The sequence below is a fragment of the Mustela nigripes genome, chromosome 14, assembly GCF_022355385.1.
Source record: "Mustela nigripes isolate SB6536 chromosome 14, MUSNIG.SB6536, whole genome shotgun sequence".
In the NCBI taxonomy this organism is placed as follows: Eukaryota; Metazoa; Chordata; class Mammalia; order Carnivora; family Mustelidae; genus Mustela; species Mustela nigripes.
The window spans coordinates 75,542,182-75,557,711 of record NC_081570.1 but is presented as its reverse complement, the minus strand read 5'-3'; the positions used below and the strand labels follow the sequence as shown (position 1 = coordinate 75,557,711).

The 15,530-nt window shown below is 38.2% G+C and overlaps 1 protein-coding gene across 1 annotated transcript; it reads left to right on the top strand.

Annotated features, from left to right (window-relative positions):
- Positions 1-1,594: 1,594 nt before the first annotated feature.
- Positions 1,595-15,277, top strand: LOC132002017 (guanylate-binding protein 6-like). Its single transcript, XM_059377056.1, has 10 exons — positions 1,595-1,781; positions 2,977-3,104; positions 5,652-5,761; positions 5,960-6,156; positions 7,535-7,780; positions 8,659-8,939; positions 9,634-9,846; positions 11,945-12,047; positions 12,351-12,544; positions 13,622-15,277. Exons 1-10 carry the CDS (start codon positions 1,595-1,597, stop codon positions 13,847-13,849), a joined length of 1,887 nt encoding a protein of 628 aa, XP_059233039.1. The 3' UTR covers positions 13,850-15,277.
- The last annotated feature ends 253 nt before the right edge of the window (positions 15,278-15,530 follow it).

Here is a 15,530-nt window from a genome sequence, read left to right as displayed (position 1 = left end):
CATTGTGGAGTAAATCATTGGCCACTAGTGATTAACTCAACCTTCAGCCCTTCTCCCCTCCCCAGAAGCTGGGAGATGAGGCTGAAAGTTCCAACTCTTTAATCGCATGGTCAGTTCCCCTAGCAACTAACCTTCATTTGGTGGTCATCCAGGGGCTCTTCAAAGTCATCCTATTGATGTAAACATAGGTGTAGTTGAAAGGTTCTTATTATGTATTAACAGAAGACACTTCTTTCACCTTCTTCACTCTGGACCTATCTTAGGAACCAGGGACAAAAGACCAAACATTATAACAAAAGTTACTTCCATTACTTTCATTGCTTGCAAAATTAAACGTGTTTTGGAAGCTGTATGTCAGGAGCAGGGACAAAGACCAAATATATACTTCTTATTATAAATCACAATATCACACACTCATAATATCTTGCCAGGTCAGTCTCCTTTCAGCTTTCCCAAACAATGCCCATTACTTCTTCCTGTCTGAGATTTGATTTAGGTGAAACAAAGACTAGTCCTTCAGGCAATTCAGAACAGATTAGAACATTATAAACATAGTCTGCTCTGGTCCATCCAGTCTAAAGGAGGAAAGTGGGAACTGAACTACTGCCCAAGTCTTTGTCTTCTCTGGTAACTCTTGTGTCAGGAATCTGCAAACCCATCTCTCTGCAGTTTTCATGAGCAATCCCCGGAAACCAAAGCCACCGCTTCTTTCCACATGAAATCCAAGTTTTACTACCACATTCCTGGCCCCTGTTTCTGGCTGAGATCTATGTGACATGAAATAGAGACTTGAGGAGGTAAACCCCAGACAGATCAGAACACTGTGAACAAGGTCTGCTCTGTTACCTCTGGGTCAAAGGAGAAAAGTGAGAACTGGGTTGCCACCTACTCCAGACCAAGACTAATACCACACCAGGAAGTGTGTGGGCCAAAGACAAACAAAAAACACCACAGAATTTCCTACCATTCTAATGTGTGTGTGTGTGTGTGTGTGTGTGTGTGTGTGTGTGTGTGTGTTTCTTGATCGGATGCTTCTTTGGTTGCTTTAGATATTTGACACTCTTTACAGAATCACTATAAGATTATTCTAGCCAATGTTTTGGTAATTTTTGGTATCTTGGAGCTTAGAGCTTCCTAGCTTGCCATTTTCCTCAGTTGTATAGTTTTAATCCTGGCTCTGTGTCTTACTCAGCTTTTGTTAGACTCATTTAGTTTTCTTGCAAAATGGGTACAATAATTTCGAACTTGTAGGTTCTTATCAGTATCAATGAAGCTGGGTATGTAAGGTATGTATCACAGGACCTGGTATATTTTAGGCCCTCAGTGACAGTAACACTTGCTTGAATTTTATTATTACTATTGAAGCAAAACTTTGGAGAATAACAATACTCAATGTTTCTTCACTAATATCACAGATTTGGGGGAGTAATAGAGGAAGCTCTCTGCAGGTAACTCTAGGTTATATTTTGTCTCATAGAAAGTACAGAAGTTTCACCTAGTCCTAAACTGACCAGTGTTTTGGATAACTCCAAGTCAGAGAATTACTTTGTTATTTTATTTCTACTAGGAGGCTTTTATAGGTTGGCAGGTTGCCATGGCATCTGAATCCCATATGACTGCTCCCATTTGTCTGGTGGAAAACAATATGCAGCTGTCAGTGAACCAGACAGCTGTACAGATTCTTGAAGGTATTTCTCAACCAGTAGTGGTTGTGGCCATTGTAGGACTGTATCGTACCGGCAAATCCTACTTGATGAACCGTCTTGCGGGACAGAACCGAGGTGAGTGTTGTACTCAGCCTGGGGCCAACTGGTTACCTCTAGCTATATCTCTTAGGCCTTTCATTGTTTTCCCTGGTCACAAGAAAGGAGAACCAAACTCCTCACAATCAACCAACCTTCTGATTCTAATTCTCACCATTAAATTACTCTTATTGTAATCTGTTACCATGTTGTTTTACTACTGTTAAGAAAAATCTCCCCTACTAATGCTCAGGATCCTGCCTTCTTAACCTGATCGAGTACTGGGTTCTTATAATTGCACCTCCTCTCTCTTGAAACACATTTGCTTTTTTAAGGGATATTCCCATCAACATATAAAGATGTTTGAATATCTATTGAGGAAGGATAGAAGCAGAAAAATGTTTACCTTAAGCCCAGAAGGCTGACCTATAGCTTGCATAGTTCCGTTAAGAATCAAATATGTGCTGGTCTCCTGGCTGCCTGTGCCTCTCACCAATAGTTGATATTGAACTGAATGATAAGCACCAGAGAATCCTTGTGAGAATAGTTTTACAAGTAGAAACTGAAAGAAATATTTATGATCTAATACTCCCTGCACATCCCCTTCCTCTTGAGTCATAAACATATAACCACCAACTTCATACAACAAAACTGCAGCTCTTTCTGCCTACAGGTCCTGTCCCCATGCTACCTGAAGTATCTTACAAAGTTGCACACCTTGAAACATCTCAAGAATTCTTTCTTGATCTTTGTGCTCAATTATCCCATAACAACTATCATCTTAAAAGTTTTTCCTGGGTTTCACATATCATTGTAGCTACCAACCTTCTTCCCCTCTATTTTTTTTTTTATCACTTTGGCAAAACATATGATGTCAATTTCCTCTTCCCACTATTCCTTTTCCCATGTCTATCTTTAATACACTGCTCTTTAACTTTGTGCCTCACTATTCTTTCAAAATGCTCATGGATGGTTATCAATGATCTCCATTTTTTTCCCCTGATTCATGAATGCCTTTGTCTCCATCTTGAGCCATTGCCTGGCATCATTATCATGTTTAACATCTCCTCCTCCTTGAAAAAGATGACACAAAGTAGGACACTCTTGATGAAATAAAGAAAGAACAATATTATATGCTGGAGTACTTACATTTCCCAAAGTGTGACTTCGTACCCTTTGGCTGCTTGGATGAATCTCCTGTCACTGAATGTTGCCTTCTCCTGTCTGCTTGCAGGTTTCCCTCTGGGCTCTACAGTGCAGTCTAAAACCAAGGGCATCTGGATGTGGTGTGTGCCTCATCCCTGCAAGCCAAACCACACTCTGGTCCTTCTGGATACTGAAGGCCTGGGTGATGTGGAAAAGGTAAGGCAGACAGTTACAGATAAATCTTTTTTATTCTGGATTTGCTCCTTACCTCTTCATGATTATTTTGTGACTTAACTGCTGTGATCTATTTACAAAATCTGAACTCCAACTATAGTAAATAAGGCATGCTGGTTTGTTTGAATCTCACTTCTAGGTAAGATATTATGGTACATTAGATAAAATTTTATTTCTTGGCACTGGGTGAGTTATTTGAATAAATTTAAGAAATAATTGGGGTGCCTGGGTGGCTCAGTGGGTTAAGCTTCTGCCTTCGGTTCAGGTCATGATGCAGGATGGAGCCCTGCATCAGGGTCTCTGCTCAGCAGGGAGCCTGCTTCCCCCTTTATCTCTACCTGCTGCTCTGCCTACTTGTGATCTCTCTCTCTCTATCAAATAAGTAAATGAAATCTTTTTTAAAATAAATTTAAGAAATAATTAATAAATAGCTGAGTTGTAGTCTTTTGGCTTAGTACTCTGGGTGCAAGTCACCGCAGTAAAACTCCTGCCCTCAAAGCACCTAGTCCAGTTGAGAAGACCACATATATGCAGTCAGATTTAATAAAATATGATTGGAAAGAAGAAAGTTGGGACAGGGGAAGAAGTTGCACTGGAAGGCAATTGCTGAATTCTGTCAATTCCATGACTGTTCCGTGGCTGGGATGGCTCTTTTGAGTTATCCTGAGTTGGGACAAGGGTGTTGATAAATCATGGAAAGGCTGCTCTGGAAACCTTTCTAATTAAAGGGAATGGCAAGTTTGAGCTGTCTTCCATCAGCACTCCCACTAGCTGGGGGAATCAGTCCTTTAATTTTATAAGGTGATCTGGGCAGCACAACACAGTGGCACCACATATGTGAAGCATAAGTGTGCCTTGGTGAGAAAGAGGAGAAATATCAATGCTTTCCTAGGAGAAGAATTATTTCTGATTTATCTTCCAGATTAACGTGTGTATTTGAGGTTTGGAGCTAAAATTCGGGTTTACATTTCCTTTGGTAAAGTTCGCCAGCTATCCAAAGAGCATTCTGGAAGGGTTTGAGATACCTCTGAATGTGCTGGTTCTACAAAAGCATATGTTTGCTCTATAGAAAATGTTTTCAGATGGATTTTTGGTATTTTAATTTTCTACTAATAGGTGACATGAATGATTTCTTCTTTTGTGCCTTACTTTTAGACTTACTTGGAAATGGTATTTAAATTTCTGTAGCTCTCTATTTCAGCCCAAAGAGAAGTTAGACATTCTGTGCTTATTTATATTTTTATTAATTTTTTATTTGTAGAACTCAGTATGGCAATTTTTCAAGAAGTTAAAAATAGAAAAAAAAATGAATTCTGGAACCCTGAAAAGAAATTAAAAAAAACAAAGTTAAAAATAGAAATATCATATGTTCCAGTAATTCCACTAGTGGGTGTTTACCCAAAGAAGATGAAAAGACTAATCCAAAAAGATATATGCACATCTATGTTTACTGCAGCCTTATTTACAATAGCCAAGATAAGGAAGCAACCTCAGAGTCCATTAATAGACAAATGGAAAAGGAGGATGTGGTATAAATACACAACATAATATTACAATAATATAAAAAAGGATGAGATCATGCCATTTCCAACAACATGGAGGGCCCTAGAGAGTATTATGCTAAGTGAAATAAGTCAAAAGACTTATTTCTGAGAAAAACAAATACCTGAGAAAGACTGAGAAAGACAAATACCTCATGACTTCACTCATATGTAGAATCTAAGACCCACAAACACACACACACAAATGTATTAAGAAACAACATGCACATGAGACATGCTGAGAACAAAGGCTGTGTTTCTTCATGTCTGTATTTGACCAGTTGAACACTCAGCTCAAGACTTCCAGTAAGCCTTCAAAATATATACTCTTTCTCCAAGTTCCACAGTTCCGGCCTTCCTTGATAAAATTCTAAATCTTAATTTCTATTATAGCTATAGGTTCCACTGCTTATGGACATTACTAAAATATAAGATTATTAATATCTTTATAGGTATTGTCATCTTTATTACATTCATTGTTATGGATGTTTGTCACCACCACTTTAAAACAGTCACCCTGAAAGTAACTATTGCCATTTTCAAGTTCGCTTCTTAAATAAAAAAGCAGTGGGATACATTCAGTAGCTTCCTATAAACATTTGTGGAATTAATTGAATATAATTTGAATCCCCAGTTATAGCCACTTTGGTATATTTTATATAGCTCTACATAGAATGAATAAATGCTAACACTCGCCATTGCACACCAGGTACTGTACTAGTTTTTCTATATATGTTACTTTATTTCATCCCATTGAGGAAAAAGAAACCTCTGCAATATTGGAATCTCTTTATAGATGGAAGACCACAATCACAAAAAATGTCTTTGTAATTGTCAAAGTTGATATCTGTATATATGTCTGTCTTCAAACTTATTTCTTTGCATGGCAAGTATGTAAGCTAAAGTAATAGAAGACTGATAGAAGAAGTGTCTGAATGAATTTCTAAAGACTAAACTCCTAAAACTCTTGCTCTAATGTGCTTTCTAGGGTGACCCTAAGAATGACTCATGGATCTTTGCACTGGCTGTGCTTCTGTGCAGCACCTTTGTCTACAACAGCATGGGCACCATCAACCACCAGGCCCTGGAGCAGCTGCAGTATCCTTCCAGGGACCAAACCACTCATCTCAGTATGTTGATGGGAATAGAGTTCTAGTTAGTTTCTCCTTCCCTGTCACTTAGCTGCTTTTGGTGGAGCAGAGGGGACCCAGGGCCAAGGAGAGAGTTTATAATTTTTTGTTAGAGGAAAGTGGGAATGATGAGTGGGAACTTCCTTTTCCTTAACTTGAGTCCTAGTTATGTGACAGAGCTCACAGAACTAATCAGGGCAAAGTCCTCCCCAGAAAAGGATGGAACAGAAGATTCTACGGAGTTTGTGAGTTTTTTTCCAGACTTTATCTGGGCTGTACGGGATTTTACCCTGGAGCTGAAGTTAAATGATCATCCTATCACAGAAGATGAGTACCTGGAGAATGCCTTGAAGCTGATACCAGGTATTAGAACATGGCCTGGGCAGTGGGTGGTACAATAGAGGGTGGGAGCTGCTGAACACAGTCTGTTATCTTTGGGATGGCATTTGTATTTATATTCAAGACTAGATTGAAGTCTGTAGAAATGGTTACTTGAGGTTGGGCTGAAAAGCTCTAAGAAGTGGAGTACAGTTCACTCAAGAAAAGCAGAGCCTAGGCTTGAATGAAATTATTCAAAACTGATCTGTTCTTTAAACAATGGCTAATGTAGCTACCAGATTTCACTGGGTGCTTTAACTTTCCAAAGACCAGATACCCATTCCTTACTTTGGCTTCTGTCCTTCCGTGTTGAAGAAAACTAACCAAAACATATTAGGCATGAAATTATAAGGAAAATAAACATTTACTACAATATGTTTCAATAAAAATATATTTTATAGTTAGATATTAATCTTTTCAAAGAAGGATATAATTTTCTAATGCCTATATAGATATATCGCATACAAAAATGACTATGTGTTTTAAATAAACCTGAAGAAGTACGCCTTTTCAATCTATACCTTTTCAATATTTCTGATAACTATCAGAATATTCATTTTACTGTATATATCATAGTTTTCTCTTAATTCCCATATTTTTATCATCTTATAATTTTGAAATAATAAATTATTTTAATGGGTTAAATTTACAATGGTATAGATCTCATTAAACCTTGAGAGAAAGATCAATTCTGATTTACTCATTCTTGCTTTCAGTTTTCTACTAAAAGTTTCTGAAAACATTTAATGAGAAACTGGATAGGTAGAAAAGCAACGGTGTTAAGTCATATCTAGTTCTTTACCTCAAGGAGTTTGTAGAGTAGTGGTGACATCCTAGAATTACATTTGAGTTACATCTACTCTTCTGCGGTTTTTGTGAAGAAAAAAAAAATAGCTAACATTATGCAAATTATTTCTAGCATCAAAGAAGTTTTTCTTCAATAATCAGAGTGTTCAAATATGTCTAATACTATTGTTCTTAACACTACTCCATTATCCCTTTACTGTGGCTCTTGGTCCCAAGCTAAGTTTCTACATTAGACCAAAAAGTTCCATTTGATTCTTGATTTTTTTTTTTTTTTGGCCATTCGTTCAGTAAACATCTAATGGACAACTCTACCACCATTTTTAGGTCTGGAGTTATGAGCCACAGGTTTCACTTACCTGGATCAGATGTCTCCCCTAATTTCTTTCCAAAATGCTACCATTGGTATGAGTTTGCTGTTCAAGGAAGTATTGAATGTCTGTGTTAAAGGTGTTTCAATCACAGGAGACAGCAAAGAATAAAAATACCCGCCATACAATCTATTAGCCCCCTTGCCTGAAGACTGTTCCCAAGGTAATCTGTTGTTCCTATCTCTCAGGCAACAACTACAAAATCCAAGCATCCAATCTACTCAGAGAGTGCATCAGGAATTTCTTTCCAAAACGGAAGTGTTTTGTCTTTGATCGGCCAGTAAATGACACAAAACTCCTAGCTGATATTGAGAATATACCTGAACATCAACTGGATCCTAAATTCCTGACACAAGCAAAAAATTTTTGTTCTTACATCCACACCCAGGCAAGGGCCAAGACTCTCAGAGAAGAAGTCACAGTCACTGGAAATCGTGAGTCTCCTTTTCCCATTTCGGTGGGGCCTAATATCAGCAATTTTGTTTGATTCTATATGGAATTCTAGGTATACACACATTCTAACTCCATGAGGAGATGTGTATATTTTATAATTATCTCACTTTTAGGGGTTTATAAATCCCTCTCCCAAATGACACACTTTGTCACTGATACCTATGGCATCTACTTATGTAAAAAAGTCCTCCACTGGGTGCCTGGGTGACTCGGTTAAATGACTCCTTTGGCTCAGGTCATGATCTTGGAGTCCCAGGATTGAGTCCTGCATCAGGCTCCCTGCTCAGCGGGGAGTCTGCTTCTCCCTCTGGCCCCATCCCCTCCCCTGCTCTCTTTCAGATAAATAAATAAAATTTTTTTTTTAAATCCTCCACTGACAAAAATAAATCACTAACTGGGTATAAGAATGGAGTACTTCCACAGGAAGTCCTATCTCATAAGTGTTATTTGCAAAAAGAATATAAAAAATAATTGAGCAATTTAGAGCAGTCCAAAAATAAATATTAGCTCAGGAATCAGTAAAAATCCATCGGAAGCTTCAGAATTAGGAATAAATATAATCTGATTTATCCTGTCTCATCTGTCTACCTGTATAATCTATTTTGATTTTTATTTTTTTAATGGAACATAATTTCCTCCAGATGCCATTTAGTATGTTGAGGAAAGAGTTTTAAAAAATTATTTTAGCCATGTGCCCTGGAGAACCATAAAAATTAAGAGTCAATAGGAAAACAAAGGTGAATATAGGACACAGGCCTCTATGTTTGTGTTGGGTGGGGGGAGGTGTGAGTATGTGTGCACACCTGTGACTTCAGTCTAGTATTCTGTATTTATCCTTTCAATATCCTGGCTCATTCAGGGCTGAAGACTCTGGTGGTGACCTATGTGGATGCCATCAATACTGGAGAAGTGCCTTGTTTAAAGAACACAATGACAACACTAGCCCGGCTTGAGAACTCTGAGGCCGTGCAGAAGGCAGCCAACCACTACAGTGAGCAGATGTCCCAGCGACTGACACTCCCCACAGACACGCTCCAGGAGCTGCTGGATGTGCATGCAGACTGTGAGAAGGAAGCCATTGAAGTGTTCATGAAGCATTCCTTCAAGGATGACAAGCAGAAGTTCCAGAAGACTCTTGTGGTAATGTGTCTCAGTAATTATTCTTAAGGACCCTTACCTTTAAAGAATGAACCCTAGAATTACCTTTATTGACCCAGTGGCTCATGTCTTATTCAAGGATAAAAGAAATCTAGATTCTCATGAGAAAGAGAGTTTCAAAGGACTACATTTCTTTCTTTTTCCTTTCCTCCTAAAACTGGAGCACTTTATCTCTCTTATCTCTGAAGTAAAATCAATAGATATCTTCCTGATCTGAATACTTCTGTGGATTCCAAGCCTGCCCACAACACCCAAAAGTCATTCCTAAGCATGGGTGCTTTCTGGGACGTACTCCCATTGTCATGAAGCAAATTTTCTCTTATCAGATGCTCATTCCAGGTCATTTTCAACTTATATTGTTCCCTAATGTATCACTGTATCATTGACGATGAAATCACTGAATGCTCCAGTGGCAAGGAGCCCCAGAGATTAGGAAATACAACTCCAACATTTCAGAAGAACCAGGAAGTTTAAGAAACTTGCCCAGAGTCTTGCAAAGAGCATTCAAGGTTGAGTAAGTCAAGTCTTGGGATTCCTGTTTTATTCCATGTCCTTCTCCAACGGAACACTTTTCTCATGAGGACCACAGTTAGACCAATCCCTCTACCAGATTCTTTGGAATGGTACTGTTTTTGTTCCTTTCTTCAGGTAACATCTCTCTACTTTCCCCTTGTAGGAACTCATAATGGATAAGAAAGAGCATTTCTTGCAGCAGAATGAAGAGGCATCCCTTAAATACTGCCAGTCCATCCTTGATGAAATGTCACAGGTCCTAAGGGAAAGGATTTCAGCAGGAACTTTCTCTGTTCCTGGGGGATACAAGCTCTACAGGGAAGCAAAAGAAAGTATTGAATGGAAATATTCACAAGTGCCCAGGAAAGGAGTGAAGGTGAGGAATAGGGGAGCATGGGGAGCCTACATGATAGAGTCTAAGGGGTCTCCAAACAATCTGAGAGCACAGCCCCTGTTGTGGGTGACAACAGCATGGGGATATCATGACAGTTTAGCTTCTGAGGTCCACTATTTGCTATTTACTCCTGAGAAGAGTGGAAATGCTTATTCCCCCAAAAGAGTATGGATTTCTGAAATCCACAAGAGATGGAATAGAAATTACTCATTTCTTCATCTAACAACACAGCATTGACTATGCCAAGTGCTGACAATTTACAAGTTAGAGTCATTGTACTTAAGTATGATCAAATGTAAGAGAGGAAGTCAAATACATGGACAATTGCATACAAAGTTATAATACATATTTACCTGTGACGATGGTCTCCATATGGTGCACTGTTATGCAGTCATAGAAAGGATGTGATCGTGCCATCTGAGATAACATAGATGGACCTAAAGGATATTATGCTAAGTGAAATAAGTCAGACTGAGAAAGAGAAATACCATATGATTTCACTCATAAGTGGAATATTAAAACACACACACACACACACACACACACAAATGAATAAGCAAACAAAAAGAATCAGACCTATAAACACAGAAAACAAAAGGATGTTTGCCAAGGGGGGGGTTGGTAGAATGGACAAAATGGGTGAAGTGTGGTGAGAGATACCGGCTTCCAGTTATGAAGCTGAATAAGTCATGAGAATAAAAGACACAGCATAAGGAATACAGTCAAAGATATTCTAATAGCAATGTAATGAGACAGATGCTGGCTGTACTTGTGGTGAACATAGCATAATAGATAAACTTGTCAAAACACTCTGTTGTACATCTGAAACTAATGTAATATTGTGTGTCATCTATACTTGGATTTAAAAAATAATATAACTAAATAAAGAGAATGGGCTGCATAGGCTTTGGTAACAAATATAATAATAATTTAAAAATAATAATAATAAATGCAACTAATATGTATTGGACTCTTATTTCCTATAAGCATAACATAAAGCTGTTTCACTGGATTTTTTAGCTTAATCCTTAAAACAACATTAAGAAACATCTACTTCTATTGTCAACATTTTATAGATCTGAATTGAGAGGCACAGGCAGGTTAAAATAACTTGCCTAAAGTTAAAGCCAGCAAATAACAGAGGAGAGCAATGGCACAAATTACAGGCAACTTTTCCCAATGAGAAGCAAATATATCAAAGTACTAGAGATTGTAGATTTATAGAACTGAACACAGTTCTGACTGGCTGGAACCTGGAAGTAGGTTACTAGAAGTTACTTGTTACTAGAAGTTATTAGTAGTTGGCTATTTACCCCAAAGATACAGATGTAGTGAAAAGAAGGGCCATCTGTACCCCAATGTTTAGAGCAGCAATGGCCACAGTTACCAAACTGTGGAAAGAACCAAGATACCCTTCAATGGACGAATGGATAAGGAAGATGTGGCTCATATACACTATGGAGTATTATGTCTCCACCAGAAAGGATGAATACCCAACTTTTGTATCAACATGGGTGGGACTGGAAGAGATTATGCTGAGTGAAATAAGTCAAGCAGAGAGAGTCAATTATCATATGGTTTCACTTATTTGTGGAGCATAAAAAATAACATGGAGGACATAGGGAGATGGAGAGGAGAAGGGAGTTGGGGGAAACTGGAAGGGGAACCATGAGAGACTATGGACTCTGAAAAACAATCTGAGAGTTTGAAGGGGCAGTGGGTAGGAGGTTGGAGGAACCAGGTCGTGGGTATTATGGAGGGCACGTATTGCATGGAGCACTGGGTGGGGTGAATAAACAATGAAATCTGTTACGCTGAAAAGAAAAAAAAGAAGAAGAAAAAGTTATTAGTAGTAACTTCCTGGATAGAAGAAAGTAGGTAGCACTGGGGGAGAGCCTGGAGAGAGACAGGAAGCAGGAGCTATGGAGAGTCTCTGGTCACACTAAGGAGCTTGGACACCTTATAGGGAGCCACTGTAGAATTTTAAGCATGAAGCAAAAATCATATGGACATACTTGTTTTTTCAGCACTAATCTCCATAGTGGAACTCTAAGTTCTTTGCTTCTTCTTGGTTCCTCAGGCAAATGAAGTCCTCCAGAGCTTTCTGCAGTCACAGGCTTCAATAGAGGAATCCATCTGGCAGTCAGATAAAGCCCTCACTGATGGGGAGAAGGCCATAGCAGGTATGGGGCAGGGCTTGGCTCACAATGGGTTGGGTATAGCCCTCAGGCAGGTGTGAGGGCAAAACAAGGAGCTTTCTCTTCTTGGAACAACTCTGCTAAGTCTAAAAACAAGGCAAGTTGTGGTGGTATGTTAGCCAGACAGGGACTTTCCCAAAATATTCTGAAATGGTTTCAATGGTGAGGACATGAAGAATTCAGAGATTTTCCACCTTCCCTTCCAATTTGGTTTTGTCTCCGAACTTAGAAAGATAGATATCAATCCTTGCTTAATTGTCTTGCCTCTCTAAACTTTCCTTGGGGCAGAGGAGCGGGTCAGCAAGGAGGCCGCTGAGAGGAAACAGGAGATGCTAAAACAGAAACTACTGGAGGAGCAACAGCATATGGAGGCTCAAAAAAAGACTCTCCAGGAAAACATAGACCAACTGAAAGAGAAACTGGAGAATGAGAGAGAAAAACTAATAAAAGAACAGAACGCGATATTGGAGCATAACTTGAAGGTAAGTCTAGCCATGGTCTTGGTAATGTTTGGTGGTCCTTCTTCTGGTATCCCGGGAAAAGAAGGCTACAATGAGCTCATGGCAGGAAGCACCATTGTCATTAACCACTTGTGACGTATTAAAACACTGAATTCTTTGAATTCTTCTCTTCTCCCACTTCCTCTGCCTCTCCTTTCCTTTCTCCTTTCTCCTTTTTCCTTTCTCCTTTCCCTTAGCTCCTCTTCCTCCTTCTCTTCTTCCTTCCCCTCTTCTTCCTCCTTCTTTTCTAAAGGAGCGTTTGGATTCCACTCTGTACATTGACTCTGGAGGGTTCAAGATGAGTATGGTCCCTCCAAGCCCTTGGAGAATACAAATAGCATTTGAGCTGCTATTTGGGGGATTTTAAAATGATCTCATGAGGCTTGATTAGATAGATATTCCAACTATACATATTTAATATGAGCAGCAACTGATTTGCTTTACCAAGATCACTGACAATTATCAGAAACTCTACTGCTGCCCAAAGTTCTTGAGATAGGTCTATGTTGACATAAAACTATCAGAAATGTACAGACTTAAAAACACAGGGAAGTGATAGCTTCTAAACTTGCTATATTGTCTCCAAGTGTGGGTAGTTTACCCAACTTATCAGATGGCATTGGGAGGAATTCTCTCATTGTCCATCAGACATGTTTATAATAGATTTCTAGAAGAGTTTATAAGTTCTCATCATTTCTATTATTTGGGTGACTATACCAACCCAAGTGGAATTAAGAGGTAGTGCAATCAGACCAAGGCTACCTTTAACTGGCATTTTTTGACTGAAACATGTAAATTTGTCCTCATATCAAGCTGAGCATTCTAGCAAAATCTTAATGTTGTGTGAATATCAGGAAGCCTTTAAATTATGCTTCCTCTCAATGTTTAGATGCAAGACTGGAGATAATCCTCAATGCCAAATTCTCCTTTCAGGATTGAGTAAAAAGGAGCAATTTTAGGAGTAAAACATAGATAGTTTGACCATGTTTCTGGATATGAAGTGCAATTCTTGAAAAGAATGATCATTTTAACAATTTTATTTTCTTAATTTTTGTTTAGGTCCAACAAGATCTATTAAATGAAGGATTTAGAGAGAAATCTGAGAGGATGGAGGCAGAGATAAAGAAGTTGAAATCTAGGCTTGCTGCTACTAAAAGTAACACTCCTTCCTGGGTCACACAAGCTGTGGAGGGATTAGGCCATGACTTTATTAAAATAGTTACTGCCCCTGTTAGATTTGTTGATCACCTAGTGACAGGTATATTATCACTATTTAAAGGGAATTAGCACTCCTTTAAAAGGACAGCTATATACTCCTGTGGCTATATCCTCTGGCTTATTTTTGGTGCTCATGGTTTTCACTTTTATTCAGCAAAGTTTTGAATATAAAAATTGCCTATAAGAGAATGTCAGTGCCTGACTCACATCAGAAAGAATAAGTGCATGTATACTTCCATATGCCGTGTTAATTTTTAGGAAGTATGCATGTGCAAAATTGTAAATATATATAAAATACACTGAGGCATCACTTTAAATGACAAAAGATTGCTTAATTCAATTATTTAAGTATCTATCTACATAAATTGGTAGTATAAATTGAACATGTGCATGCATGGGAGTACTGTGTAGCCAGTATCCTGGGGAAATGGGAATGCCCGGACATTTGTGGACTCTTGCAATCAGGATCCAAGTCAGCAGTGACACCCAGATACCAGAAAGATGCACAGTCTCCTTATTAAAACAGGACACATAGGATCCAGTAAAAAAATGCAGTCCTGGACCAGGAGCAACTAAATGGGGTCTAGTATTGGTTTTCAAATAAGAGTAAAGTTTATCTGAGAACAAGAACCATTACCTACTTTTCTGTACATCTCTTCAAAGTATGTTTAGGCCTAGAATGTAGTATATATGCATTTCCTAGAAAAACAAAATGTTGACACCTCCATGATCGTTTTCAATTGCCAGAATTCTACAAACACTCCAAAGGTCTGAGTTAATAGATAGTTTGGATTTTAGACACGAGATGAAGGTCTCCAAGATGATTTAAAGGCTGGGAGAACAAGACACACTTTTCTGGTGATGTCTCCTACTCTGTGACCTTATGTATACAACCCCTGTGTCTCTGCAAGGATGTCAACACATCTCCACTGCAGATTTTAAACTGACCCATCTGCTGTGGATTCAAACATTGAGAAGGAAAAAGGGCTTTGCATTTTTATGAAAGAAACATGTAATGATGAATATGTGGCCAATAAATGGTGTGATTTACTGAAAAAGCAAGCTTTTCTATAGAAATATCTGTTCTCATTGAGAGCTTGAATCAAATAGATGTTTGACAACCTGGGTATAGAGACACCCTAAACTGAAGAACAAAAAGAAAAAAAACTTGCTTTTTTAGATTCACCATGTAAGTGAGATCATACACTCTTTATCTTTCTCTGTCTGAATTTTCTCACTAACATAATGTGCTCAAGGTTATAGCAGGATACCCTCTTTTTATCAGGGCTGAATAATACTCCATTGTGTATATGTACCAAATCTTTTTTACCTATTCATCCACTGAAGTTCATTTAGGTTGTTTCGATATCTTGGCTATTGCGAAGGTTGTGATTAATATGGGAATGCATTCATCTCTTCAAAATATTGTTTTCATGTCTTTTCAATAAACATTTACCATGTGTTGATCACCTAAAAATAAAGAAAATGTTTTCAAAAGAAGTTAACAATTTATTCACACCTTTATTCTAATATTATTCTATTCTAAAGAACTCTCAGTTTTAATAATTTTGACTATTTACTAAACACCTATTCACTCCGGCCATTATTTTGGATTCTATGAAGATAGGAAAGTAAATATTTTGTCCTCATGCAGCTTACACTCTAGAGGGACCTTAAACAATGTTATTTAGTTGATAATAGAGGCTGTGAATGTATATACATATTTATGTTTTTTTTCTGGACAGTGATT

Excerpts from the sequence above, each read along its gene's own strand:
- LOC132002017 (XM_059377056.1), top strand. The coding sequence starts at position 1,595 with ATGGCATCTGAATCCCATATGACTGCTCCCATTTGTCTGGTGGAAAAC. Across the intron at positions 3,105-5,651 it reads GCCTGGGTGATGTGGAAAAG|GGTGACCCTAAGAATGACTC; the intron begins GTAAGGCAGACA and ends TGTGCTTTCTAG. Across the intron at positions 5,762-5,959 it reads CAGGCCCTGGAGCAGCTGCA|TTATGTGACAGAGCTCACAG; the intron begins GTATCCTTCCAG and ends CTTGAGTCCTAG.